Source organism: Heptranchias perlo, chromosome 16 (genome assembly GCF_035084215.1).
Source record: "Heptranchias perlo isolate sHepPer1 chromosome 16, sHepPer1.hap1, whole genome shotgun sequence".
Taxonomy (NCBI): domain Eukaryota; kingdom Metazoa; phylum Chordata; class Chondrichthyes; order Hexanchiformes; family Hexanchidae; genus Heptranchias; species Heptranchias perlo.
In genome coordinates, this window is record NC_090340.1 from 17,052,712 (window position 1) to 17,078,780 (window position 26,069).

A 26,069-nucleotide genomic window follows, 5' to 3' on the forward strand; every position below is an offset into this window, starting at 1 on the left:
GGCTTGACTGTAATGCCCATGTGGGATAGCATGCAGAAACATATATCACTACGGTGAGGCACCAGTAGAACCATACCCCAGTGAGCAGTAAATGCCTTCCGGAGAAAGGTAGGGATAATATTGTTGGAAAAAAAGGGAAGAACGAACTACTTAGCCTATGTTAATGAACCACAGCTTGAGAGCAGATGCAGAAGCTGTTTAACCTCTGGTTTGTGCTGAGTTAGTCAACCTCAGCTGGTGCAAGATTTGGGGCATTACAATTGGCCTTCACTCCCTGGTGCAGGATGGAGAAAATATCATCCAGGGCTCCTGCTCCTGAACACTACCCAGTGACTCTTGCTAAATAAGTGCATACACGGATGTTGAGTGAGAACAGGAGCAGGTGATGCTTTCGAAGCTCACAAAGGAAGAGTAGCCAGTTGTGTGAGGCACCTTACCCAGTAAGTGTCAACAACTTCAGAAGAGGGCAGAGGGGAAGTTTTAAGAAATATTATTGGATTCACTACTTTCCAGAACTTAAGATCGAAGCTTTTTCATACCTGTACAGCAAGAGTAAAGCTAGGCAGAGACCAAAACATTTTCCAAACCCTGCAACTAAATTAAAGAACTACTCATTAATTTAGTTCATCAATTTATTTGTAAAAATAAATACATGCATGTTCCATTACAGCTCATGAGAGATCAATAGTTGTCCTGACACTCACTGGGAACAGGGGGAAAGCATTAAGTTACTATTTCTCTTACATGTCTGACCGTCTTTTATTTCTCTCTATATATGTCTGTACTAAGGATATTTTATTGTTAACAGTTTATAACATTAAGTACAATGCTGTAAATCAGGAGATGTTTGAGGGATCTCTAGTGTAATGGTAGGTAAACTGTCTCAGATAAGTCAAGGGAGTAGTTTTAGGAATGTAAATAGGCCATTCAGCGCCTCAAGCCTATTCCGCCATTCAATTAGATCATGGTTGATCTGTATCTTAACTCCATTTACCCGCCTTGATTCCATATCCCTTAATACCCTTGCCTAACAAAAATCCATCAATCTCAGTTTTGAAATTTTCAATTGACACCCCCAGCCTCAACTGCTTTTTTTTTGGAGGTGGTGGGGGGTGGGGGGAGTGTTCCTGATTTCCACTACCTTTTGTGTAAAGAAGTGTTTCATGACTTCACCCCTGAATGGCCTAGTTCTAATTATAAGGTTATGCCCCCTTGTTCTGGACTCCCCCACCAGAGGAAATAGTTTCTCTCTATCTACCCTATCAAATCCTTTAATTATCTTAAACACTTCAATCAGGTCACCCCTTAATCTTCTATACTTGAGGGAATACATGCCTAGTCTATGCAACCTGTCCTTATAAATTAACCCTTTTAGACCCGGTATCATTCTGGTGAATCTGTGCTGCACCTTCTCCAAGGCCAATGAGGTGCAGTGCCCAGAACTGAACGCAGTACTCCAATAGTCTGATTGCTCGTGGCCAATTTGCAGTTTATTATGCAGCCTGTAACTGTTTAAACTGTCTTGATTAAATGTCTTACAGTTGTTGGAAGATTGATTTTTTTCTCATTCTCCAATCAGCTCAACCTGTTTTACCCAATTTCCTTCCTTCTGTGCACCGTGTACCTGATCGCAATGCCAATGTACACTGACACTATTAATTCTCTGATCGGGATTGGAATTGCACTGTCCGGAATTCCAATCTATCTCTTGAGACATTTTCTGTCAAAGTTGAAATGTCCTGCTCTTATCCACAAATATGGAGGTGCGTAACAGGTATAACAAATATACTTGATAAAAAATTAGCTCTTTGATTATCTCTTTAGTGACTGTTGGTTTCCTTAAATATTTTAATCCCGTTAAATATGTTCACAGTATAAAATTTGCTGCAGCTACATTCTTAATTTCAAAAAATATGACAAGTCGCCTAGTACCTCCATGATGGCAAATTTGAAGCCAAACTGAGCTAGCATTCTAGTTTTGCTGTGCAACTAGTTTAACTTTTTAAGTCACACCACTGGGGGAAAATAGCTGGTTTACGAGCAGCACGATTCATAGCTGAAACAAACCCTCCCCAGCCTGCCCATCGTCAAAGGGTCACGGCAAAGTTAATAAAACAAAGTGCTTTCCTAAGACAAATGTACAACCTGTCCAAGTAAAATGGATTAAATGCTGTCATTCGTTGTGGCTGAAAATATACTCTCTCTCAAATGCAAGTCATCAACTGATTCACAACAAAAAAAATTGAAAGGATTTAATGGTAACCTTCCCCCTTATTTAATTCTCACTGTTCATTGAAGGAAATAAGACTTCAGCGAGAGGGTGCATTCACGGGATAATGAGGAGAGGAGTTTACTAATTGTTTCAATTTATGCCAAATAAGAAAACTTCCATAGTTGTCACAGCTGAAATACAATAGTGTGGAATTGAGGCTATACCTACTGCCACTCAATCATGCTTTTTGCTTCCTTCTCTTTCACCAATTTTCTCCTTTGCCCATCACTTTTAAGGGCATTTACTGTTTACTTGGATAGAGGTTCACAGGCATCATCCACACTCTGGTAACTTGACCAAGTAGCCATTTGTCACCCATGAGCATCAACAATGTCAGCTACAAGGAGCATCACATTCAAGTCCAATCCTGTTCTTGCCTCACCTAGAATAACAACAGCTTGCATTTATATAGCATCTTTAACATAGAAAAATGTCCTGACATGCTTTTCAGAAGCAAATTCAAAAAAAAAATGGACACTGAGCCAAAGGCAGAGATAGTTGGAATGTTGACCAAAAGCTTGCTCAAAGAGATGGGTTTAAAGGAGGGTCTTAAAGGAGGTGAGGGAGGTGGAGAGGTTTTGGGAGGGAATTCCAGCGCATTGGGCCTATGTGGCTGAAGGCACGGCCGCCAGTGGTGGAGGCAGCAGGAGAAACCAGAGTCAGAGGTTGTAGGCTGGAGGAGATTAGAAAGAGGGAGGGGTGAGGCCATGAAATTATTAAACATGAGAATTTTAAATTTGAGCAGATAATTTGTTCCTTTTCCCATTTTTGGGCCCTGAATGACAACAACTCTTTCTCTCTTTCAGGTCCTGTCATGAAATACTTGCAGCTGCTATTTTACTGTGTCCTGATTGACAAAGATAATGATGAGTTGGAAAGGAAGATGCACATACTGACATGACAAGAAAATCATCAACAGCATCTCTTGAAAACACCTGCAATCCTTGAGCTTGATGATGTCAGACTGAATGATTTGATCAGCGTAAAATCTGCGAATTTCTAGGTTTCCATGTGTTTTTACACTGAGGACTATGTGGTGAGAGATTTTATTCTGCTCGCCAAGCTGAATCTTAATTACTGTACAAGAAGTTCATTTTACTTTAGCAACATCCTAAAACACTCAACATTTGGTTTTAGAAAATATTAATTAAGAAAATCTGGGAGGCTTACCTGTTGCAGGGTTCATTGGGGAGAAAGCTGTAGGCTACTGGCGAGTGTAAGGTATTTAATGTCCTGTTATTTCTAAGATAGCAGTGGATCACCGACAGGTGATCATCTATCCCTAACAGGGTACAGGGTTATAAGGAAAAGTTGCAGCCTCCACATGAAGTGTTATTCATTAGTTTTGAGTTCTGTGTACTGGAACTGGGATTGGAATGTTTTATTGAATTATTTGTCCTGTCCCAACTTTTTACACTTTCACTAGTGATACAGTGCTGTTTCCAAAAGTTTCCTTTGTTTGTAATATGTTGACTTATGCCGCATTTACCTTATAGCACTGCCACTGGTGGCAGCCCCATTTCAGTAAATGAGATAGCACTATTGCCTTCACAAGAACTAGGGCAATAGTGCCACAGCAATAAGGTAACAGTTGCTGCCAGCAATTTCAGTTGCCATCTTTCTAGCTGTTCTTACAGTTCAGAGATTTGATTTCCCATTTTCTGGTCTACATGGCCCTTTCTTTGTAATTGGTGAAAATCCATCAGTCAAGAAAATAAAGTAAAGCTACAGCTTGAGACTTTCTATCAACTGTTTCTCACTGTTGCTGTTTTAGAATGTGCCCTGCAATGTAAATGGCTGAATTCCACAGAAAAGGAACCAAGGCTATTACAGAGCTTCTTCAATGACGTGGTTCTGTAATAAAAGCCTGGCATAAAATTGAGCTGTAATTTTGTTAGGTGAGGCATACAGTAATATTGCAGAACTTCACATAAACAATTCACCCTCAACCTCTGTCTCAAGTTTTGTAGATGTCCTAGTTTCTATCAGCCACAAGCACTGGTATTAAAAAAAAAGGGTTGGTTGGCATCAGAAAAAAGTATTTTGGTATACGCTATGCTTTTACTCTGATTGCTGATTTGAGCGTAGACTAAAGTCCCATTGTACACCATTTCAAACTGTATGACACAAAGGTATGAATTGGCTGTTACTAAATATATAATTCCCTGGAGTTTTAGTACAAGACAGAGTATACTCTCAATTTGTTGGCCTGAATCTTTTTAATTTTACTGAGGGACATTAGAACTACCCAGAGTTCCCATAGTACACCATTTTGTACATGGTGAGTCTGTATTTTCATCCATAATAGAAAAAAGGCTGTTAGATAAAAATGAAAATTCTAGACTTATTGCTGTGGTATTCTGCTCAAATCTAATGTACAGTTTTAGATTTAAATATACTTGGATTGGCTAAGATGTCTGTTGAATTGCACAATAAAATAAATACCTGTTGAGGTCACCTTCATTCTTAAAATCAAAAGCATCCTTCACATGGGCCACCAGGTTGGATGCAGGAAAAAAAAATTGATAATATCCCTTTAATCTATTTTGACATCTCAGATGAAAGAAATAATGTATGTGACTCCTTCCCACAGACTTAATGAGCCTGACTTATATATCCTAACAATAGTTCATTTTGACCCAAACAGCACATCCAGAAATCCCAGGCAATATAAAAGGGTCAAAGCTCCAGCATCACATGTCGCTATACCTGCAAATAGAACGCTCCCCAGGTGCACTGGAGAGGGAAATTGGCCCCTTTCTTTTCATAGCTAAAGCAACAATGTCCCCAACACGTGATCAGATTATAAAAATCGCCATGAATTTCTCAAATTCCCCCTTGAATTGGAAAGGAAGTCTCCGTGACCCAGCTAAACATAATGAATTGGTTTCAAAATATTAGTTATTCCTCGATTAGATATTCCCAACACACTGCCATCCAGTACTGGTGTTAGAGCGCAGCTTCACTGCTGTAAGAAATTGGTTGTTCTGAAACTACCCTCTGATCTTATGCTGTCTTCTCTCCAGTCAAGATCTTATGAAACCCAAATAGTACCTTACTTGGCTTGTGAAGTAGATCGTTGATCACCCATTTAACTGTATAGCTTTTAATTGCTGTACCATTGATAGCCTACGGATTGGTTATTTTTTATGCTACTCTATCATTTCCATTACTTGCTAATAGTGCTTGCACATCAAGATCTGCTTATCACTAGTATAGGTCTTCTCCTCCCCTACCCCCTTCTAGAAATGAAAGACTTGCATTTATATCGTGCCATTCACAACCTCAGGACATCCTAAAGTGCTTCACAGCCACTGAAGTACTTTTGAAGTGCAGTCACTGTTGTAATGTAGGAAACACGGAAGCCAATTTGCACATGCGAGGTCCCACAAAAAGCAATGAGATAACAACCAGATAATCTATTTTGAGTGATCTTGGTTGAGGGATAAATATTGGCCAGGACACCAGGGAGAACTTTCCTGCTCTTCTTCGAATAGTGCCATGAGATTTTTTTACGTCCACCTAAGAGAAAGATGGGACCTTAGTTTAACATCTCATCTGAAAGATGGCACCTCCGTCAGTGCAGCACTCCCTCAGTACGGCACTGGAGTGTCAGCCTAGATTTTATGCTCGTCTCTGGAGTGGGACTTAAACCCACACCCTTTTGACTCAGGCAAGAGTGCTAACACTGACAGCCGACATGAATTTCCACATTTCACCTGCAATTGAAAAATCACTGGCAAGAGACCATCCTCTGTGGTTAGTGGAACTTCGTAGTTTATCTCCCATATCTGGCATTATAAGTAACTGATCTATTCCCTTCCAAATTGAATGGAATAGTTCACTGATGGGGGTAGAAAATCAAGTCAGGCACAGGACTACGGCTGACAAATCTGCAGAGTTCCTTGATACATGTATATTCAATATAGATCACATTTGGCCAAAGGATTGAACTGCACCATTAAGGATCTACCACTTGTCCTGCTGATATAAATTCTTGGATTCACACTCTGGCTTAGAAAGTGCCTTTTGTGTGATGAGTAACTGAGGAAGCAATGAATTATGGAAAAATGACAGGCTATTCTGCCAGAACATGGCACATGGAACAACCAAAATGAAGAGCTGAAGTAAAGGGTTGCAGATCTGCCAGGGATGGTTTGAGTTCATGAAGTAGAGGAGTCAGGTAACTAACCACCTTGACATTCACAATGTCCAAGAATTTCTCTCCCATTGTATAAAAGGACTCAAACTATACAATGTAAAGGAAACAAGAAATACTGAATAATATTGGTGAAGATTTACTTTGTCACTCAACGCTTCAACTTTATAGTTAAAATATAAATCAAATCATCACGATTCCATCTTGTCCACTACTATTTGAGACAGATTTGCCTAGGCCTTCCACACCTGCCCCCTCCCCTCCGATTGGGGTCCACCACCTCTGCGGTGGGACTTCCACCTACGCCAGAGATGACCCGCTGTCTCTGGCTATATTTCCAGCTCCAGAGTCATTTACTGCAGTAGACAGCTCCCCAACTTCAGCCAGGAAGTCATGCCAGTGGCGGGGGGGTGAAGACTTGCTGTGGCAGGCATGGGGGGGTGGGCAGGGAAGAGAAATAGCTCAAGCCTGCAGAAGGATGGCAAAGACACCAGACAGTTCCAGAACCTTTTCGCAGTTTTCAGGAAGCAACATTTGGGAGGAAATCAAGAACTCCAAGATGATCATTTAGAATGAGCACGTGAAACTGTCAGGTTATTTGATACTCGCATGCAGTCACTCCCAAACTTCTAAAAATACCCTCATCTGCAATCTGCTAGAGATTACATTTAAAATACAACTTGACTGCCCTTTCTTTTACTGGATCATATACAAAATTGCATTTTTTTCTTCTCTTTAACGTTGCTCACTTATTGTCTAATTCATTCTTCTGACGATCTTGCTAGATTCATGCTGTATGCGATTTTGTTACTGCACACTTGTGTGCTGTGGTGCTATTCTCATACTGATGGCAGGTGCAGTAATAACCAATTCATTCAATGCCAGCATTAACTTTGATCATTCTCAAATTCAAGCAAGTTAGATTTTTAATATGTACTTAAAAAAAAACAAAGAAATAAACACCTTCACAAATATTGTCCTCTTTGCTTTTGATGCAAGGTCAATTGTACATTGATAGAGGAACGAGGAAATCAGAGATCAAACGCATCCTCCTCTTCATCGGAGAAATTATGGCCTGGAAAATGAAAATAAACTTGCTTTAGAAAATAGTCCAGCAATCTGTTTTTTTATTCGTTCACGGGATGTGGCCGGCATTTATTGCCCATCCCTAGCGAGATTTTTTTTACAACTGAGTGGCTTGCTAGGCCATTTCAGAGGGCAATTAAGAATCAACCACATTGCTGCGGGTCTGGAGTCACATATAGGCCAGACCGGGTAAGGACGGCAGGTTTCCTTCCCTAAAGGACATTAGTGAACCAGATGGGTTTTTACGACAATCCGGTAGTTTCATGGCCACCATTACTGATACTAGTATTTTAATTCCAGATTTTTTATTTAATTAATTGAATTTAAATTCACCAGCCGCCGTGGCGGGATTTGAACTCGTGACTCTGGATTTTAGTCCAGGCCTCTGGATTACTAGCCCAGTAACATAACCACTACGCTACCGTACCCTTTCAGTTTTCTATAGCACTTCTCAGTTAAATAAAGCATTTAGTTCCTATTGTGAAGATGCCAAAAATACACAAATCAGTACAAGAACCAAGTCTAGCCATGGTCTCATTGGAAACTTGTACAGCTGGCTTCAAGGCCTCTGCACAATGAAAAGAGGTGGACGGAGGGCAGGAAGAGTCAGCCTACATTCCTGCTCCAGATCAAAATCTAGTGATTCCGCTGGAAAATATGAAGTGAGGATGAGTTTTAATGTCATGTTAAATTCAATGTGCTCACACATAAACAATTACTATATGGGCAAGATACCACAGGACTGCCTGCACCCCTGGAACTGTATCCCAGCAAGAGTCAGTGCTTTCATGGGAGGATGAGAACACCTGGGGGTAGATCTCTCACCATAATATCGGTGGAAACCACAGAGAACCAGTGTAAACGGTTGTTTCTTTGGGAGTGTCCACCAATCTTCCACCAAAGTTCCAGCAGGAGATCGAAGAACACCCGTAGAAATTCCAGGTGCTGGTTTCTACACGGATGGGATAATCTTACCAATCTTTCTCCACTTTAATTATTAACATTTACAATGACCAACCATACTTCCTCCTTACAGTAGGTGCAAGATACTTACTCATGAAAGAAGCATATATACTTGAGACAACAGAACCATTTTCACTTCTTACGGATCAGTAATATTTCAAGTGTAGCTTTTCACCATTCTATCATACATTAACATGATTTAAACAAATATGCCACTGTTATGGAAAGTAATCAGAGTAGTCACCTTTGATATGTTGCCTATGGTTACCATCTTCCTCCTCCATATCCTCTTCACTATTCCAGTAATTTTCATCAAACGCGTCCTCATCTGGGTAATCATTCCGCCAATTATTTTCTTCATTCTCATCATCTTCATCCTCATATGCTTCATCTGCAATCATTTCCTCGCCAACCTGTAACACAAACAGTGTCACACATTGTACTAAGAACATACCTATCAATCGGCACACAGTCATTTATAGTCTTCTGGTGACACAACGTCCAAGGGCCATTGATTGTAATGGACAACCTGAAATCATCCTGCAAATTGTCTTCAGGTTTTTTTTATTTCTGGAATCTTTACTCAAGTGTGACATCTTGCAATCCTGCCTTGTTTTAAAGCAAACAGGCAACACTTTGCTGAATAACAATGTGTTCAATTGTTGCTAAATTCACATATATAGAAAGAAAACTTAACATGGAGCAGACTATGTGACTCCTAACTCACCAGTTCATTCTCCTCATAATATGGTACCACTGAGAGGATGTCTTGGATCCCACCTCCAGTAATGTAGCTGTCAGTATAATATATGTCATAAACGTACTCCTCCATATTCTCCCGGTGTTCTGCCCCTTGACCAGAATCTGACACTGTAAGCTTCTCCCGGATCATTCTTACAGAGTTACACAGAATTGCCTGAGGATCGTCCTGCCCTGGACCAGGATCCTAAAATAGAACAAATCCTACAAGTGAGATAATGGGCTCCCATGATGGTTCATTTGGTTAAGAAAATATATAGCTGATCTTAGCCACTACGGCAGTTGAGGTCCTGCAATTGACCACCTCTGGGTTAGGGAGGGGGAAACAGCTGAGGCTATTGTTCTTATGTGGATGTCAGGCAAGGACAGAATCAGGCTCAGGTGTGGTGCACCTAATGGTCAAATAGCCTGCCAACTTGCACTGATCAGTCTCACACAAGAATGGCCTCAAGTAAGGTACTAGAGAGCAACCAGCAGCCATGGAACCATAGTCCAACACGAGTCAATAAACTTCATGAGAAAAGTAGCAGACAAACAAAAGTGGAACATGGACATGGAATATCAGGGACAGGCAGGGTTTGACTGACACAGAAGGCATGAAGGAGAGATGGGGATATAGAAAGAATGCAAAGCTTGAGGGCATAGGGAAGAAGACTGTAGTCAACACCACATGGAGTTCCCCACAATAGAACACGCTGCTGGGGTCAATCTAAGGATACGTGCACCACCTAAAACAGCAGTAGCTGCTGTCATTATAGTGAATAGAAATTGGGCTGATTGCCTAAACTAACTTCACACCATACCATCAACAGAAATAAGAATTTAAACATCTGTCAACAATGATCCCTTTCCTCATGTACCAGGGCCCAACTTTCAGGACATCCTTATAGATAGATGGACACGTCTCTTATTGTTGATGCACCAGACCAGTGGTTTCTATTGTCAGAACTGACCCACTTTGGACCAGAGCCTGAAACAACTGTATTGAATATCCTGTTCCAGCCCACTTATATGCCAGGCGGAGTGAAAAATGTTTCTATGCACACTGCCCTCATCTGTCATCCAGTTAAACAAGCCTTTTATAGGAGGGCAGCACCAGTGGTCAGTTAGAGGGCAATGAGGGCTCCATCATATCAACCAGAATATTGCTTCCAACCTCACACTGGCAAGTGGCTTCTGCTCATGTAGAGTTTACCAACAATGTTTGATACAAGGAAGACTTTTTATTTATGATTAAATGCACAGAGCTGAAGGATTGAGCTTCACCCAGGCACCATTGGGGTCTATTTTCCACTGACTTAGCACATGAAACAATCTGCATTGATTGATGGTAGCGGGCAGTATCTGATCAATAACAATTACATCAGCCTCACATTACTGAATGGACAGAAAGGCAGCAGCCAATTCCTTCTCTCAGAACCCATGGGAATTGACACTTGGAAGTCTGTGAAGAAGCCTTTTTTCCCCAAAAACAAACCTTGTTTTATGTGCCAACTTACCCTGTCCAAAGACTGTCAAGGAGGATTACATTTAAAAGCAAGATTAGGAATGGCCTATGTGGCATATTGGCTCTCCTTGGAATTTGGTGAGGATCATCTTAACCTTAACACTGAGGAGTCACTCACCAAAGAACACATTAGCTACCAGATTCTGCATGTCCATGAGGTGTACCCAATAGCGGGATCTAGGCTGTACACACAGTACCAGCTCCAGTGTCACTGCCTTTAAAAATCCAAAAATAATAATATCGGTCTGAAACAGCCCTGCTCTAATCACAACACAATGGAATCACAAAACCCAAAGTCACAAACAATACTCTTTACTGCGTGATGTTCAGATCAGTTTCACAAGACCCTGGTCTTACCTTGGAACCTTTGTGCTTTGAGCCTCCTTTATCCTTTTCAATCTGTTCATCATTCTGGACAATATCAAACACTTGGATTTCCCCTGCAGACTCAACGCCATCTTTGTTACTTCCAGAAGTTGTGTCGCTTTTCTTTAAAACAAGCACCAACACATACTTTAAAAAGTCATGAACTTCATGTAAAAACAAGCTCTACCCAAGTCAGGGAGAACCCAATACTCCCCTGCTGAGTCCATCTCAGTATTGCTGCAAGATCCACGAACACTCAGTGCTACATTACCCATTCCATCTATGTGGATACCAGCCAGTATCATTTTCTTCCCTCCCTTGCTCCCACAAAGCATTATTCTCCTCTCTCTCTCTCTCTCTTTCTGTGGCCCTACCTTGATCCTTCACACATGATCAATACAAATGAAGGAGGCCATTCATCCCAAATTAGTTGATCCTTTCAGAACAAAAGACCTACAATCACCCATCGCATCATCTAAGTGACTCTTGAATAAGTAGTTTTCCTCTAAACTACCTTACCAAGAAGGCCAAGTACAGGTCACTCTGTGCATGAAGAACTTCCTAACACCAGTGTTAAATTTTCCTTTCACTGATGATTTTGACCTTGTTTGAATATGCTGGCATACCTTAAAAATAATCCTCCAGATTAACCTTATCTGTGTCAATAACATCTTTTATAAAGTCCCCTCTCAGTGGCCTCTTTCCAAAGCTGAACAGCCCTGTTTCTCCCCTCATAACTCAATCCTTTAACACTAGGGAATAGCCTTGTGTCTGTTCTCTGCAACACCACCATGGGCTTGAATGTGTCAGACCACCTGCTGTTGCCTTGCTTGGGAAGTTTCAAGTCTAAACTGATGCTATGGGAAATGGAGTTTAGCAATCAACTTTGTGCAAGCGAAACCACCCTGCTACTAACAGCCCAAATTGAATACTGAATTATCGCTACAGACCTTTCACTTGTTCTATGAAATCTTGAACCAAAAGGAACAAGTTATTTAAAACCTATACTACAGTTGAAAATAAAATTGTGTCATTGAAATTTTCCAATAGCTCAGTGGATGAATGCACTTTATGATGTGGTTTGAGCCTTAGTGTCTGCGGAGTTTTCACATCTCAACCAGGGGAGGGGGGGGGGGGGGCGGTGAGAGAGATACAACAGATTAACCTCAGTGTTTCTTAGGCTAGGGAGGTAGGGAAAAAGTAATGGCCGGCTTCCTACTCCTGATTAATATCCAGTGAAAAACAAAGCTTAGCTGGGAACCCCAGATGCCCTCCACAGTCAAACTGCTTGCCAACACTCACTGTCTACACTTATGCATGAAGAATGACTGCCTGTGGAAGGTACTGAAAGGTTGTTGCCACCTGTGTAATTATATTCCAGCATGGCACAGCACCTTTAAGAAAGGGTGGCAGAAACCTGGGGAAAGAGAAGAATGAGAAACGGAACAGATCCTGACCTCTAGCTTCTCATAAATCACTCACTCAAAATGTCACTCGAGAAGGTAGTTGCTAGATCACTGGTTAGCAGTAGTTTCCATTTATTATTGAGTCTTACATCAACTATTGTTCACTCCAGACAGGCAATTCTTGATACACTTGTGTCTTTAGTAGAGGCAGTCACATTACCTTCCAGCTGTCTCGGTCTAGTTCACGCTGAGCTCCAGAGGTTTCTGTTCCAGATTGTCGATCGTTCTTCACGTCACCCGATTGAGATTCGGAAACTTCTTCGGCTGAAAGATTTCTTCTGTGGCTTGCAATAACTTTGTACCGTCTCTCCTGACTGGCTGCCTGGCGAGATGCTCGCGCACAGAATTGGATACGCTGGGCACTGGTCTCAGAGGGTTTAAGGGCCTGCAAGGCCTTGTCTTTAGAGATAGCTTCTCTCACGTGCCTCTGAACAGGATCGTCCTACAGAGACAGTGCAACAATCAATCCCTCTGCATTTAGAATATACAATTTATCAAATTGTTTGTGTGTAGATTATTCACTAATTTAAAGGGGAAGGAAAGTCCAGGAGAGTACTTTCTGTTCAAAGACCTCTTCCATTTGATCAAAGAAGGTAATAGGCTGAGGAGAATTTTGATTTCACATTTTTTATTAAAAAAACAATTTTTATGCCAGGCCGTTCCAGTAGTATTACTGATGAAAAATGCTCCTCCATGTCCTGGAAATCTGCATTCTTGGCCATTAATAATAGTTCCAGAAGCCAGGTAGCCCTTGGGCCTAATTTGCAGGCTCTGCCATTTCTTTATGGAGCCACATAAGGACACAGGGGATGTCACAAAAGTGGCTTAAAACATCCCTTCAGCCTATTATTTCTTACATAAAATAGGGAAATATCTTAAACAAAAAATATTTACCCATATCTTTGTTTTACTTTTAATAAATGCATATTTCAGCACTTCTAGTCAATAGTTCTCACCAAGATCTCACCTCACTTTCTTACTCCTCCTGACACTGCCACTTGCCAACTACACAACCTGCTTTCTCAGCTTTTCTTCAAAGAAAATTACAAAGAAATAAATGTTCTAAATTCTTTTAGTGTCAAGTATCTGACCAACCATCAACCCACATGCCTTGCTGAGTAAAACTGCCACAAACATGATTCCATAGAATCATGCAGCTCCATATTGGTGGCCAGGTCAGCCCTGCATTGTGATATCCCATCAAAATGACGAGCCACTCTGGGATGCAGGTAAGTGCCTCCACAATAAATCCAATAGGGAATTCAGGAGAAACTTCCTTACCCAAAAAGTGGTAAGAATGTGGAACTCGCAGTAGTAGAAGTAGTTGAGGCGAACAGCATAAATGCATTTAAGGGAAGCTAAATAAGCATGAGGGAGAATGGAATAGAAGGCTATGCCAATAGGGTTAGATGAAATGGGGTGAGGAGGCTCATGTAGAGCAGAACAGGCCAATTGGGCCGAATGGCCAGTTTCTGTGCTGTAGATTCTAGGTAATTAGTAACGTTGATAGAGCAATCATGTAGGGAACAAAGTTCCAAATGATGGGTCACCATCAAAACAGGAAATCTTTACTTTTTTGAAAAAGTATATTCTTTATAACCGGAATACATATGTTTTGAGAGATGCGTCCATCACATCTTGTCACACGTGCAAATTTCTGTTTCACACTTTAGAAAAAGTATAAAAGAGAGCCAGTCATTTCCTGCTGTTTTCTTCTGACCTTCAGTTGAGCACCAGGATATACAAGCACCTGCCAATCTAAAGAGAAACTTCTATTGCAAGGGAAATATCCTCAAACTGATCCTCAGGATCTGCTGAACAACAATTAGCTGGTAACTGATCTCAGATATCACCAGAACTTGTGGCCTTAGAGGGGCCAGGCCACATTAGCAGCAGAATAATACGCAGTACTCACTTTAACGGGGATTGTTCGGTGAGCAACGCCGCGGGAGCTCGGCGAGTAACGTACGGTGGGCCCGACACTGCCTTCCCTCCCCTTTAAAGGCCACTCCCCTTTAAATTACACCCAAGCCCGGGTCCTCTCCATGGACCGTCCCTGAGCCCCGGTGCCCGCACGCAATGCCGAGGCCCCGGCCCCGGCCCCGGCCTTACCTGAGAGCCGATGGTCCCAGCCAGTTTGAAGAGGGTCCGCAGAACATGTTCTCCTGGGCCCTGCTCCCCGGGCTCGCCGCCAGATCGCAGCCGCTTACAGGCCAGCAGCAGGGCCTCGGCCGGCTCGGCACCGCGCTTCCGCTTCACCCGCAGCACGGCGGCCGCCATGGCCGGAGGAAGGAAGCGCGGAGCGGCCCGGCCGCGGATCGCAGTGACTCTGGGCCCGGCCCGGCCGCGGATCGCAGTGACGCTGGGCCCGGAGCGGAGCGGCCCGGCCGCGGATCGCAGTGACTCTGGGCCCGGCCCGGCCGCGGATCGCAGTGACTCTGGGCCCGGCCCGGCCGCGGATCGCAGTGACTCTGGGCCCGGAGCAGAGCGGCCACCTCTGCGCTCAACCACTGACGTCTGGGCGGAAACAGCGACTCCCCGCGCTTCTTAAATGGATCCAGAACCCGCACCGCACCCCAACTGCTCTGCACTGGATCCAGAGGTGCTCCCCCCCCCCCCCACTCTGCACTGGATCCAAAGGTGCTTCCCCCCCCCCTCTGCACTTGGTCCAAAGGTGCTTCCCCCCCCCCCCCTGCACTGGGTCCAAAGGTGCTTCCCCCCCCCCCCCCCACACTCTGCACTGGGTCGAGAGGTGCTCCCCCTATGCTTTGAACTAGATGCAGAGGTGCTCTTCCCCCCCCCCTCCCCCTCGCTCTGCACTGGATACAAAGATGCTCCCCCCCCCCACCATGCTATGAACTGGATGCAGAGGTGCTCCCCTATACTATGAACTGGATCCAGAGGTGTTCCCCCCCACCCCACTGCACTGGGTCCAGAGGTGCTCTTTTTCCCCCGCCCCATGGTCTGCGCTGGACCACGAGCCACACCCCCATGGTCTGGTCTACTTTGTGACCTGGAGAGAAAGAATCCAGAAATCCCCTATCACGGGGTAGAGAGTCTGTCTTGCTCTCTCCCTGTTAACTGCTGGGAGGTGAACATGTTCCACCAACACTAGATATTAGATGCTCCGCCCATGAGCTGGAGGGAATGGTCATCCAGGTTTTCTGTGCTCTACCTTGGCAATTATGGGGCTCCTGACTCAAACATACAAGTTCCTATACGTCTTTATTATCACAGATAAAGCCAAGAATGGTGGAGCATAAGTGGCGTGCACAAATCCTTCTTTCTGACTTTTTAAAAATTCATTCATGGGATGTGGGTGTCGCTGGCAAGGCCAGCATTTATTGCCCATCCCTAATTGCCCTTGAGAAGGTGGTGGTGAGCCGCCTTCTTGAACCGCTGCAGTCCGTATGGTGAAGGTTCTCCCACAGTGCTGTTAGGTAGGGAGTTCCAGGATATGGACCCAGCAACCATGAAGGAACGGCAATATATTTCCAAGGTGGGATGGTGTGTGACTTGGAGGGGAACGTGCAGGTGGTGTTGTCCCCATGCACCTGCTGCCCTTGTCCTTCTAGGTGGTAGAGGTTGCGGGTTTCGGAGGCGCTGTCGAAGAAGCCTTGGCGAGTTGCTGCAGTGCATCCTGTGGATGGTGCACACTGCAGCCACAGTGCGCCGGTGGTGAAGGGAGTGAATGGGGTGGCAATCAAGAGGGCTGTTTTGTCCTGGATGGTGTCGAGCTTCTTGGGTGTTATTGGAGCAAATGGAGAGTATTCCATCACACTCCTGACTTGTGCCTTGTAGATGGTGGAAAGGCTTTGGGGAGTCAGGAGGTGAGTCACTCGCCGCAGAATACCCAGCCTCTGACCTGCTGTTGTAGCCACTGTGTTTATGTGGCTGGTCCAGTTAAGTTTCTGGTCAATAGTGACCCCCAGGATGTTGATGGTGGGGGATTCGGCGATGGTAATGCTGTTGAATGTCAAGGGCAGGTGGTTAGACTCTCTTGTTGGAGATGGTCATTGCCTGGCGCGAACGTTACTTGCCACTTATCAGCCCAAGCCGGGATGTTGTCCAGGTCTTGCTGCATGCAGGCACAGACTGCTACGTTATCTGAGGGGTTGCGAATGGAACTGAACACTCTGCAATCATCAGCGAACATTCCCATTTCTGACCTTATGATGGCAGGAAGGTCATTGATGAAGCAGCTGAAGATGGTTGGGCCGAGGACATTGCCCTGAGAAACTCCTGCAGCTATGTCCTGGGGCTGAGATGATTGGCCTCCAACAACCACTACCATCTTCCTTTGTGCTAGGTATGACTCTAGCCACTGGAAAGTTTTCCCCCTGATTCCCATTGATTTTTAGGTACGCCTGGTGCTGCTCTTGGCATGCTCTTCTACACTCCTCATTGAACCAGGGTTGATCCCCTGGCTTGTTGGTAATGTTAGAGTGAGGAATATGCCGGGCCATGAAGTTACAGATCATGCTGGAATACAATTCTGCTGCTGCTGATGGCCCACAGCACCTCATGGATACCCAGTTTTGAGCTGCTCAATGTGTTCTGAATCTATCCCATTTAGCATGGTGGTAGTGCCACACAGCACATTGATGTCCTCAGTGTGAAGATGGGACTTCGTCTCCACAAGCACTGTGCGGTGGTCACTCCTACCAACACTGTCATGGACAGATGCATCTGTGACAGGTAGATTGGTGAGGACGAGGTCAAGTAGGTTTAACAAATTTCAATATTTTTTTGAAGAAGTCACCAAAATGGTGTATGAGGGAAGCCCAGTCGACATTGTCTACTTAGACTTCCAAAAAGCTTTCGACAAGGTACCACACAAGAGGCTTCTCTACAAGATCAATGCCTCTGGTATTAGGGTAAGCCTAGGGTAATTTTTAACGGGGAGCCGGGAAGAGGGGGAATTCCCGACAGGCCAGCCAGATTGACAGGAGAACAGCCAGGGAGCAGATGCCAGCAGGTAGGTCTTAGATTGGGGGTGGGGTCACCAGGAGGTCAGGGGTCATCAGGAGGGTCATCAGGGGTGTCGGATATCATTGTCGGGGTCGGACATATGGAGGGGGTCCGCTGATTGTGTATGTGGGATTGCAGCAGGTAGGCTTGTTGGGCCTGGAGGAAACACTTCTGCTCCTCCTGGCCCACAAGCAGTGCAATAAAGGCACTTATCTGCTGATCCAGGTCTTCTCACCTCCTCTTAAGTATCAAGAATCAGGCAGCCTGGGAGTCATGGCCCCCGGGACTTAAAAATAAAAACCTGTCAAAATGGAGGCCCGCAGCCTCCTTAAAAGATTTCACTGAAGGCCCTGCCTCCTGAGTGTGGATTGGTCGCCCACCCCTAGACCCACCTCCGTTAAAACCGGAAGCGGGTGGGTTGGGGTCAGGTTTTACCTTTTTTTTTTTACATTCCCACCCGTCCCCAACCCATCTAATGGTCAGGTTAAAATTTACCCCATTGAGCTGGATTAAGAACTGGCTGGAAGGACGTAGGCAGAAAGTGATTAGAGATGGATTGGTGACAGATCTCCAAACAGATCCACATCCATCTGGTGTTGGGACCATTGCTTTTTACTATTTTTATTAACGAGCTAGGTATTGGTGTTGCGGGTACAATCTGAAATTTGCAGAAGATACCAAGATCTGAGTGTCAGGACAGTAGATGATGCTCGACTGCTTCAGACAGATCTTGATGTGTTGGGTGATTGGGCTCATGACTGGCAAATGATGTTTAATTTGGAGAAGTGCAGTGTTATGGACGTGGGCAGGACAAATGCTTAACATACATATACCCTTCAGGGAAAAGCATTAAAGCAGGTGGAGAAAGAGATCTGGGTGTTCTAGTGCACAGATCTCTAAAGGTTGATGAGCAATGCCGTGAAGGGATAGTTAGAGTGAATAGGGTGTTGTAGTCAATTGTCCTATAAATGCACCCCAAGACAAAGCAGATTATTTTGTCCTTATACAAGACCTTGGTCAGGCCTCAGTTGAAATACTGTGTCCAGTTTTGGTCTCCTCACAGGGTGGGTGATACTGAAGTGTTGAAAGGGTGCAGAGGAGGGCCACAAGATCAATTCACAGCTTAAAGCATCTTAGTTATCAAGATAGGCTAAAAGAGCTGGGACTCTACACTTTAAGAGAAGTATAGACTTGGGGGTGATCGGATTGAGGTTTATAAGATGAAAGAAATCGACTGTTTACCGATTGACAGTTTGTTCCAATTAAATAAGTTAGGGAGGACCAGGGGTCACAATTTTAAGATGTATAAGGCCAGATCGAGGTTAGACGATAGGAGGTGGTTCTTTTCCCAGAGAATAGTGGCCCTCTGGAACAGGCTGCCAAATTGGCCTGGATTTTCGCCTCTTCCAGGAGATCACATGGCGTGGGGTGGTGGAGTGTATATATTGTGATACACAAGGTATCACGATTGTGTGGTCCATCCACACACTGGATGGACCAGAGGGTTTTTTCCTGTCAGTCATTGTTCATACGTTCCCCAGCAAGCAATAATCACTGCAGGAGAGTGAGGGAGGGTAGAAAATGATGAGGAAAAAAACACAAGGCTTCAAAACTACAAACATGGCAGTCCTGTTATTAATCCTTAATCTAACTGCCTAAGAGGAAGGTAGATATCAAAAGGAAATAATCCAAATATGTATGAGGGCTTCTCCAACTAATTAATCTTCAATGTAAAGAGTTCCTATTATATTGTTTTAGTTCATACATTCGACTTCATTCACTGTCAGACAGGAAAGACTCAGTATTTCAGTTTGCAATGCTCATTAGAACCAAGACAACATCTTAGATCTTCCCATGTTTGTTTTCTTTTAAAACATAAACCCGTACTGGGGAGGGGACAAGAGCAAGGTAAACTCTGAAATTCTGATCATCCATTCTGACAGGTCATCAAATGCCATAGTTACCAAAAGCAAGATCATAGCAGAAACATTTACTGTAAACAGTACAATATGTACAGTGTCCACTTTGTACACAATTTACAACTTAGTTACAAAACGTAGCTTCATTTCCTAAATTCTGTAGCTTAGCAATATAGTTTCTGCAGCAGAAATGGAGCAGCAATGTTAATATTTAAACAGTGACAGAAATGATAACGATGTAACAAATCGCATAAACCTCTCCACAATACAGACTCAGTGGACCAACAGGAAGAAGTACCTTCCACTCTAGTCATTAAATGGGTTCTTACTGCACGGGGCACATCCTCCTGTACTGAACGCGATACAAGCATGAGCGTGAGGGGACACCTCAGGTGTGTGAAGGTCTAAAAATAAAAACACCAAGTGGATAAAGGTTTCAAGGAGATGCAGAGCTTTGGAACGGACCTGGCCCACACAAGATCGAATCAGACCCCTGACCCTCGAGAAGCAGGCCTGCTGCTTACTCGACTATCCAAGGGCTTAAAAAAAGTCAAAATATTAATCAGTTCTGTAAGCTTATTTACAACTGACGTGTGCTCAAACAGACACTTGGCCAGTCACTGGAGGAACTGCCCGAGTACAGACCACGGAAAGCTCTTCTCTGCAGCTCCCTCACCAACCTGTAGTATCACATTGGGCTGCTACCAAGAAATGGCAGAGAAACAAAAAGCAGGCGTCACAAAGACAAACTAATTAAAGTAAAATAAATTCCGTCCCCCTTGCCAAAAAATAGCCCTTTCAGGACTCCTCAAACAGCACATTTCTCTTTCATCCTGTGTCATTAATGGAATGGCCAGAATACTGCCTCCCCTTCCTGTCCAGTGGATTCTTCCCTTTGTTTAAAAACAGAATCAGCGCGAAACCACTTCAGCCTTTGGTTTCAGTCTTGGGCCAATTCAGCAGCATGTGGACTATGGGCAGGCAGTGTCCCAACGACACGGCTGTTAATGCCTCCACTGATCTTTCCTCTCCATGCTGTGGCTTTTACATGACTTACCCGATCGGCTGTCAGGCAAAGCTTAGCTCCTTCTCCCAGAAACAACCCACACGCAAAAAAAATGCAGTTGATTGTTAGTTTACACTTTGTGCACCAATGAGTATCAGCAGGAAACCAAGCTGTATGAAAACCAGAGTGCAGGAGGTCAGGGGCAGTGGGGGGGCGGGGGTTCATAGGTCACTGCATGAGGCCAGGATAGTGGGGAATCAGAGGTCGTTGTGCATGAGGCCAGGGGCAGTGTGTGGCCTGAGGTCACTGTGCAGGAGGCCTGGGGCAATATGGAATCAGAGGTCACTGTGCAGGAGGCCTGGGGCAGTATGGGATCAGAGGTCACTGTGCAGGAGGCCTGGGGCAGTATGGGATCAGAGGTCACTGTGCAGGAGGCCTGGGGCAGTATGGGATCAGAGGTCACTGTGCAGGAGGCCTGGGGCAGTATGGGATCAGAGGTCACTGTGCAGGAGGCCTGGGGCAGTATGGGATCAGAGGTCACTGTGCAGGAGGCCTGGGTAGTGGGGGGTAAGAGGTCACTGTGCAGGAGCCCTGGGCAGTGAGGGTCAGAGGTATTAAGGGGGGTAAGAGGTCACTGTGCAGGAGGCCTGGGGCAATGAGGGTCAGAGGTCACTATGCAGGAGGCCTGGGTAGTGGGGGGAGGGGGGTTAGAGGTCACTGTGCAGGAGGCCTGGGGCAGTGGGGGCGGGGGGGGGGGTCAGAAGCTATGTTTATTTTGCCACTTGGTTTACCACACGGTATAAATGGGGAGGTTTCATTAAGCAGTGCAACAACCTCTTAATTTCACACAAATGCAATACTGGTTTTAATTGTGCAGTATAAACAATTCTGGACCTTAGCTGACCCAACTACATAAAATACCAAAACAGGAAGTGGGCGGGGAAGTGTTGGAAAAACAAAACAATTGACGCATGTAAACTGACAACCAACATGTGCAAATAGCTGTATCGCCCGTAATACTAGGACTGCCATAAATAGTTCTTTAGTGGAACTAGTGGATTATATGATCCATTAGTGTATCTTTAACTTGGCCACTTTGCAGGAGGCCAGGGTTAGTGGGGGTAGATCCTAGAATCAAGTTATGAAGACTTTGCTGTTCATTTTACTGTCAGCATTAATGAATGAAGTTTAGTTCCAATGTCAGTCAGACAGACACGGTCGCAGTGTACAGAGCTGGAAACCTGCTGGTCTGGTCAGAAATAGACTCAGTACTACAAGAACTTCAGACCATACGTGCAGTGACTTCATTAAACTGCAAGCGAGAGTAAATAGAGCATTGCTTCTCCCAGAAGCAGCCTGACGAATGGCTTTTACTGTGGATGAAAACGCCTGGAGTGGGAGTCCTGTATCCTTGGAATCATTGGACATCACACTCCCAGCTACTGTTAAAGGGCCCAGTGAAAACCAGAATAAGTTACAATTGGAGCTGTGCATCTCTTGCAAAATCAAGCAAGCCATGTGACCAGTAATTATGGTGCAGGGCCTGGTTAAATTACCTGTCAGTATTACGGTCACAACCTACGTTCAAAACTTAGTTCAATCCCACCACCCAGTCAGTCTCCAGGCAATTCTTTAGCTTCTGACAGAACCTGCCAACTTAGCTGGAGGTCCCACTCAACATTACTGCACAGACAATGAAACATGGCTCGGCATTCGATGTGAGCAATCCGTTCAAGAACTGCCCTCCAACGCTATGTACTTTTTTTTTGTGAATTTTGTGCTCAAGATGAGGGATGTTAGTGCTAAGAAATGGACCAATTTCTATTTTAAGCATGTAGTGTCAAGCAGTCCCAGGTCTAGTACTAAGCAGTTACAGAGTAAAGCTCCCAGCAACATGCCTCAGCCCCCTGTCTCAGAGAGGACCCCCTATTACACCAATGTAGCATTTCCTTCAGTTTCCCAGACCTCCCATTCTGCAGTGTATTGAGTGACATTCCCAATTTAGTGCCAAATTAAGGGCAGTTTTATGCCATGGGCTCATACCCACCAGGCAATGGAATCGAGACTGCCCAAACTCATTTCACGTAGGATGCTTAGAGCAAGAGGTCAGAGGAGGCATCCACCAGTCAGTTTGGCTTGGATTTGTATCCAGCTTCCAGGGGTGCAGACAGCATCTAACCCACTGCAGCACCCAGTACCTCTGCTGAATTTAATTACTATTACTCTTCAACTTGTGGGAACCAAGTCAAACACCACACAAGCAGTGTGGAAATATATCAGCAGCAAACCATGAAAACTGAAAAAAAAACTGCACAAACCACTGAGCGAGTAATACTCCCGCTAAACAAAGACCGGGTTACCAACGACAGCCTTATCGACTGTGGTTGTTACAGGTCTGTGCTTGTGCTAGTTGTACAACATTCTCATTAGTACATGGTGAGTATGTAGGAGCACCATTAACAGCTGCACAGTGACCGCCAGCAGCAGCTGCACAGTGACCGTCGCTAACATTGAAACAAATCCCATTATAGTTCATTCTTTTTCAAATGCATTTATAAATAAGCCTTGCTTTTGAATTTGGCCATTCTTCATTGTTGATGTGCTGGAGAATATGTGCAACACATGGTCCCGATGTTCTTGAAAGCAGAGTCTAGATGATTTGAAAATCTGAAGATTTGTCCTAGTGCCTCTCAGAAGAATAAAACTCTAGTCTCACAGTTCTCCCACTGATTAAAGTTTCCACATCTCTATTCAATTGACAGTCACAATTCCACTGAAGAGCAACAGATGGAATATTCTGGAATACCATCCAAGGTCTCCTATTACTAGCAGCAGAGGTAGGCTTCTCTCAGAATGTGCTCTCGAGCAAGCAGTGGCAACCACAGCCCGTGGGGCACACTTCCTGGGTCCGGAACCACTCCATCATGTGACTGGTATGGCCACCATGTCCGCAGGTGAGACAGAAGTTGGCAGATCCCCGGACAGCAACATGGCAGATGGCACATTGGAAGGTGAAGCCTTTGCAAATAGCACACTGTGTCCCCCGTACCTCACTGCGGCAGTGACAACAGTACACACCAAACTCTGAAGGAGAAAGCAGAGAAAAATTAAACTGTACTTAAAACATTTAAGACTGTGCAAAGAAGCCCTTAACACTCCAAATATTTCTGCCCTGAACTCAGTTTAAATCTGCCTCACCTTCCAGCAAATAGAACACCAGAAAACTCTAAAATCAATCCATGCAACAGTTTCTCTTCCGTAATTAATATCTTTTGTCCACAATCAGTCCCTGTGTTAAGAACCATCCTCCTGATACTGGCAGCACTGGCATATCCTCGTGTGAACTTTGTACCAACACTTTCATGCTGTGTCTACAACAGCGAGGATTTCCATTAGTGGAAAGAGTCTCCTGTGAACAGTAACCTGCACCCTTATACAGTGTGCTGTGTGTGGGATAGTGTATGATGGGATAACAATTGCCCTTATGTACAGTGTAATGCACAGGAAACTACAGAGGATACCCACCACCCATTCAGTAAATACCACATGCCCAGTCTGTTACTTTCAGCCTGCAACTAATAGATTTATTTATAAGAAAGATAATTACACAGAAGCAAAAACTAAGTATGCAATGCTTGACTTGTACAATACATAAACTTTTTCAAAACAAAAAAGGCCTGAACGCCTTGTTATTTTCAGTAGCTTCCAACTGAGTGGACGTTACATGGGGGATTAATCTCACAGGAGAACCGTTAGCCCTCTCATGGTCGAGGTACTGCAAGCAGTGACCTGGGGACCACAGGGCTGCCCCTCAATTACATTTCTTTCCCTGATATTAACGTTGGCTCATTTGGTGATTACATAAATTTTTCTCAATTGTCAGGCAATTAAGATATTAATTATTTCCAGTACTTAAGCGGATAAGATGTGAGCAGTGGTCTCCTGGCTATCTGATGATGCATTTGCTTTTGATTCGTCTTAGTCCAAAGCTTCCTTGATGATTCAACGTTTGAGATAATGAATTTTCTCTAACTTGGGGACACGGCCAGTTTAATGGGTGGAGATGTGTTCGGGCGGAGGTATCGATAGACTATTGTAAAATTTCAAGGAGATTTGGGCATATTGTCATTACGTGCATAACTCACTAACGCCCAAAATGCCATGATCTTTTAGGCTGCGTAATTGATTTGCGCCCCAGTTACGTGTGTCTCTAGGCACAAATATGCAGGAAATTCAAGGCCATCATTTTGAACACCTTAATTAGATCACACCTCAACCTTTTATACGCAAGGGAATACAAGCCAAGTTTATACAACCTGTCCTCATAAGCCCCAGTATCATTCTGGTGAATCTGCACTGTACCTCCTCCAAGACCACGCCCAGTACTCCAGCTGAGGTCTGACCAAGGCTCTCTATAAATGAAACATAACTTCCACCCCTTTGTATTCCAGCCCCCTTGAGATAAAGGCCAATATTCCATTAGCCTTTTTGTTTAATTTTTGTATCTGAGCACTAGCTTTTAGTGATGTGTGTATATGGATACCCAAATCCCTTTGCTCCTCCACAGTTCTTAATCTCTCGCAGTTAAGAATTTGACATATAGTCATAATTTAGAGAGCTGACCTTTTGTAGAATAACCCATTCAGCTTCAACACACTTGAGCCATAACTTACAAGCAATATCACAGGCCACACACAGTAAAATCAGATGGGTATTGGGTACTGAAGTGTCACCAGTTTGAGTTCCTTGGACCTCCATGCACCAACAAGCATAGTCCCAGACCAAAATGAGGTTACTGCTTTAAAATCTGCACTTACCAATCCCCTTGTGAGGGTCTGGAGGGCAGGAGACAAACTTCAACACCTCCGCTCGCTTCTCTCTCAGACCCCAGCGGTACAGGATCTCCCCATAACACTTCTTAAAGTCATCATATTGCAGCATGTTGGCTGGGTCAAGTAGCCTGGAGATTGAGGGAAGGGAGGCTAAATCACACCTTCAGAAACCATGTAAACCATATTATCTTAGCATGAGAAATATGCAGGCAGATTTTCCATTCAGTGAAGTGCTTTGGTTACACTCCCTTAGTTTCTCCTCTTTCCCCAATTGAATCTCCCACACTATTTGAGAGGATGAAAGACTTGCCCCTGGGCCTCTGCAATGACAACAGCCCAGGAACAAGGCTTCCCTCCCTCTCAGTGCAGAATCTCCTGCCCTCACTCAGCTCTTGCCCCCAGCGATGACAGTGAGATCAGGAATTCAAGGTGTAGGGATCAGTGGACAACCTATGTTCCATATCACACCATGATGCTGCACACTATTGGTCCCCACAACCTAGCACTAAAACGGCATTCTCTATCAAGGGCATTAAACTGGGACGATGATACAGTCAGCGCTAACCTTTGTTCTTTGAATGACACTACATCTAGTAAATGGCTGAGAACAAAGGAAGTCCAGTGAAAGCAGACAGATTGAAGCAGCATGCACTGTGATTCAAATTTCTTTCCCACCCCCGTGGCCTATTTTTATCCCTCCATTGAGCCTCCCACCAAAGCACTCTCAACCCAGGACAAAAAGACCAGAATTAAATCACAATGC

The 26,069-nt window shown here is 44.3% G+C and overlaps 3 protein-coding genes across 6 annotated transcripts in view; 1 reads left to right on the forward strand and 2 right to left on the reverse strand.

The window, feature by feature from the left end:
• The window catches only part of LOC137333407 (Y+L amino acid transporter 2-like), a 54,316-nt gene extending 51,143 nt beyond the window's left edge, over positions 1 to 3,173 (forward strand). Inside the window, exons 11-12 of the mRNA XM_067997559.1 lie at positions 1,580 to 1,763; positions 3,079 to 3,173. Coding sequence (XP_067853660.1) covers positions 1,580 to 1,763; positions 3,079 to 3,173 — 279 coding nt within the window. The remainder of the gene's footprint in view (positions 1 to 1,579; positions 1,764 to 3,078) is intronic.
• slc7a6os (solute carrier family 7 member 6 opposite strand) lies at positions 619 to 15,133 on the reverse strand. The gene is made up of 6 exons (XM_067997703.1): positions 14,691 to 15,133; positions 12,739 to 13,020; positions 11,104 to 11,235; positions 9,208 to 9,426; positions 8,725 to 8,893; positions 619 to 7,506 (listed from the first exon to the last, which is right to left on the reverse strand). The coding sequence occupies exons 1-6, from the start codon at positions 14,856 to 14,858 to the stop codon at positions 7,463 to 7,465; spliced, it is 1,014 nt and encodes a 337-aa protein (XP_067853804.1). The 5' UTR covers positions 14,859 to 15,133; the 3' UTR covers positions 619 to 7,462.
• Positions 15,134 to 19,524: 4,391 nt separating this feature from the next.
• Positions 19,525 to 26,069, reverse strand: part of wdr59 (WD repeat domain 59) — an 82,683-nt gene continuing 76,138 nt past the window's right edge. For 3 of the 4 annotated variants that reach the window (XM_067997706.1, XM_067997704.1, XM_067997707.1), the window contains 2 exons: positions 25,292 to 25,434; positions 19,525 to 23,558 (listed from right to left, as the gene is read on the reverse strand). In XM_067997706.1, the coding sequence (XP_067853807.1) occupies positions 23,323 to 23,558; positions 25,292 to 25,434 (379 nt within the window). In that variant the 3' untranslated portion in view covers positions 19,525 to 23,322. Of the gene's footprint in view, positions 23,559 to 25,291; positions 25,435 to 26,069 lie in introns of those variants that run through there. The other variant, XR_010965904.1, reaches the window with a different exon arrangement.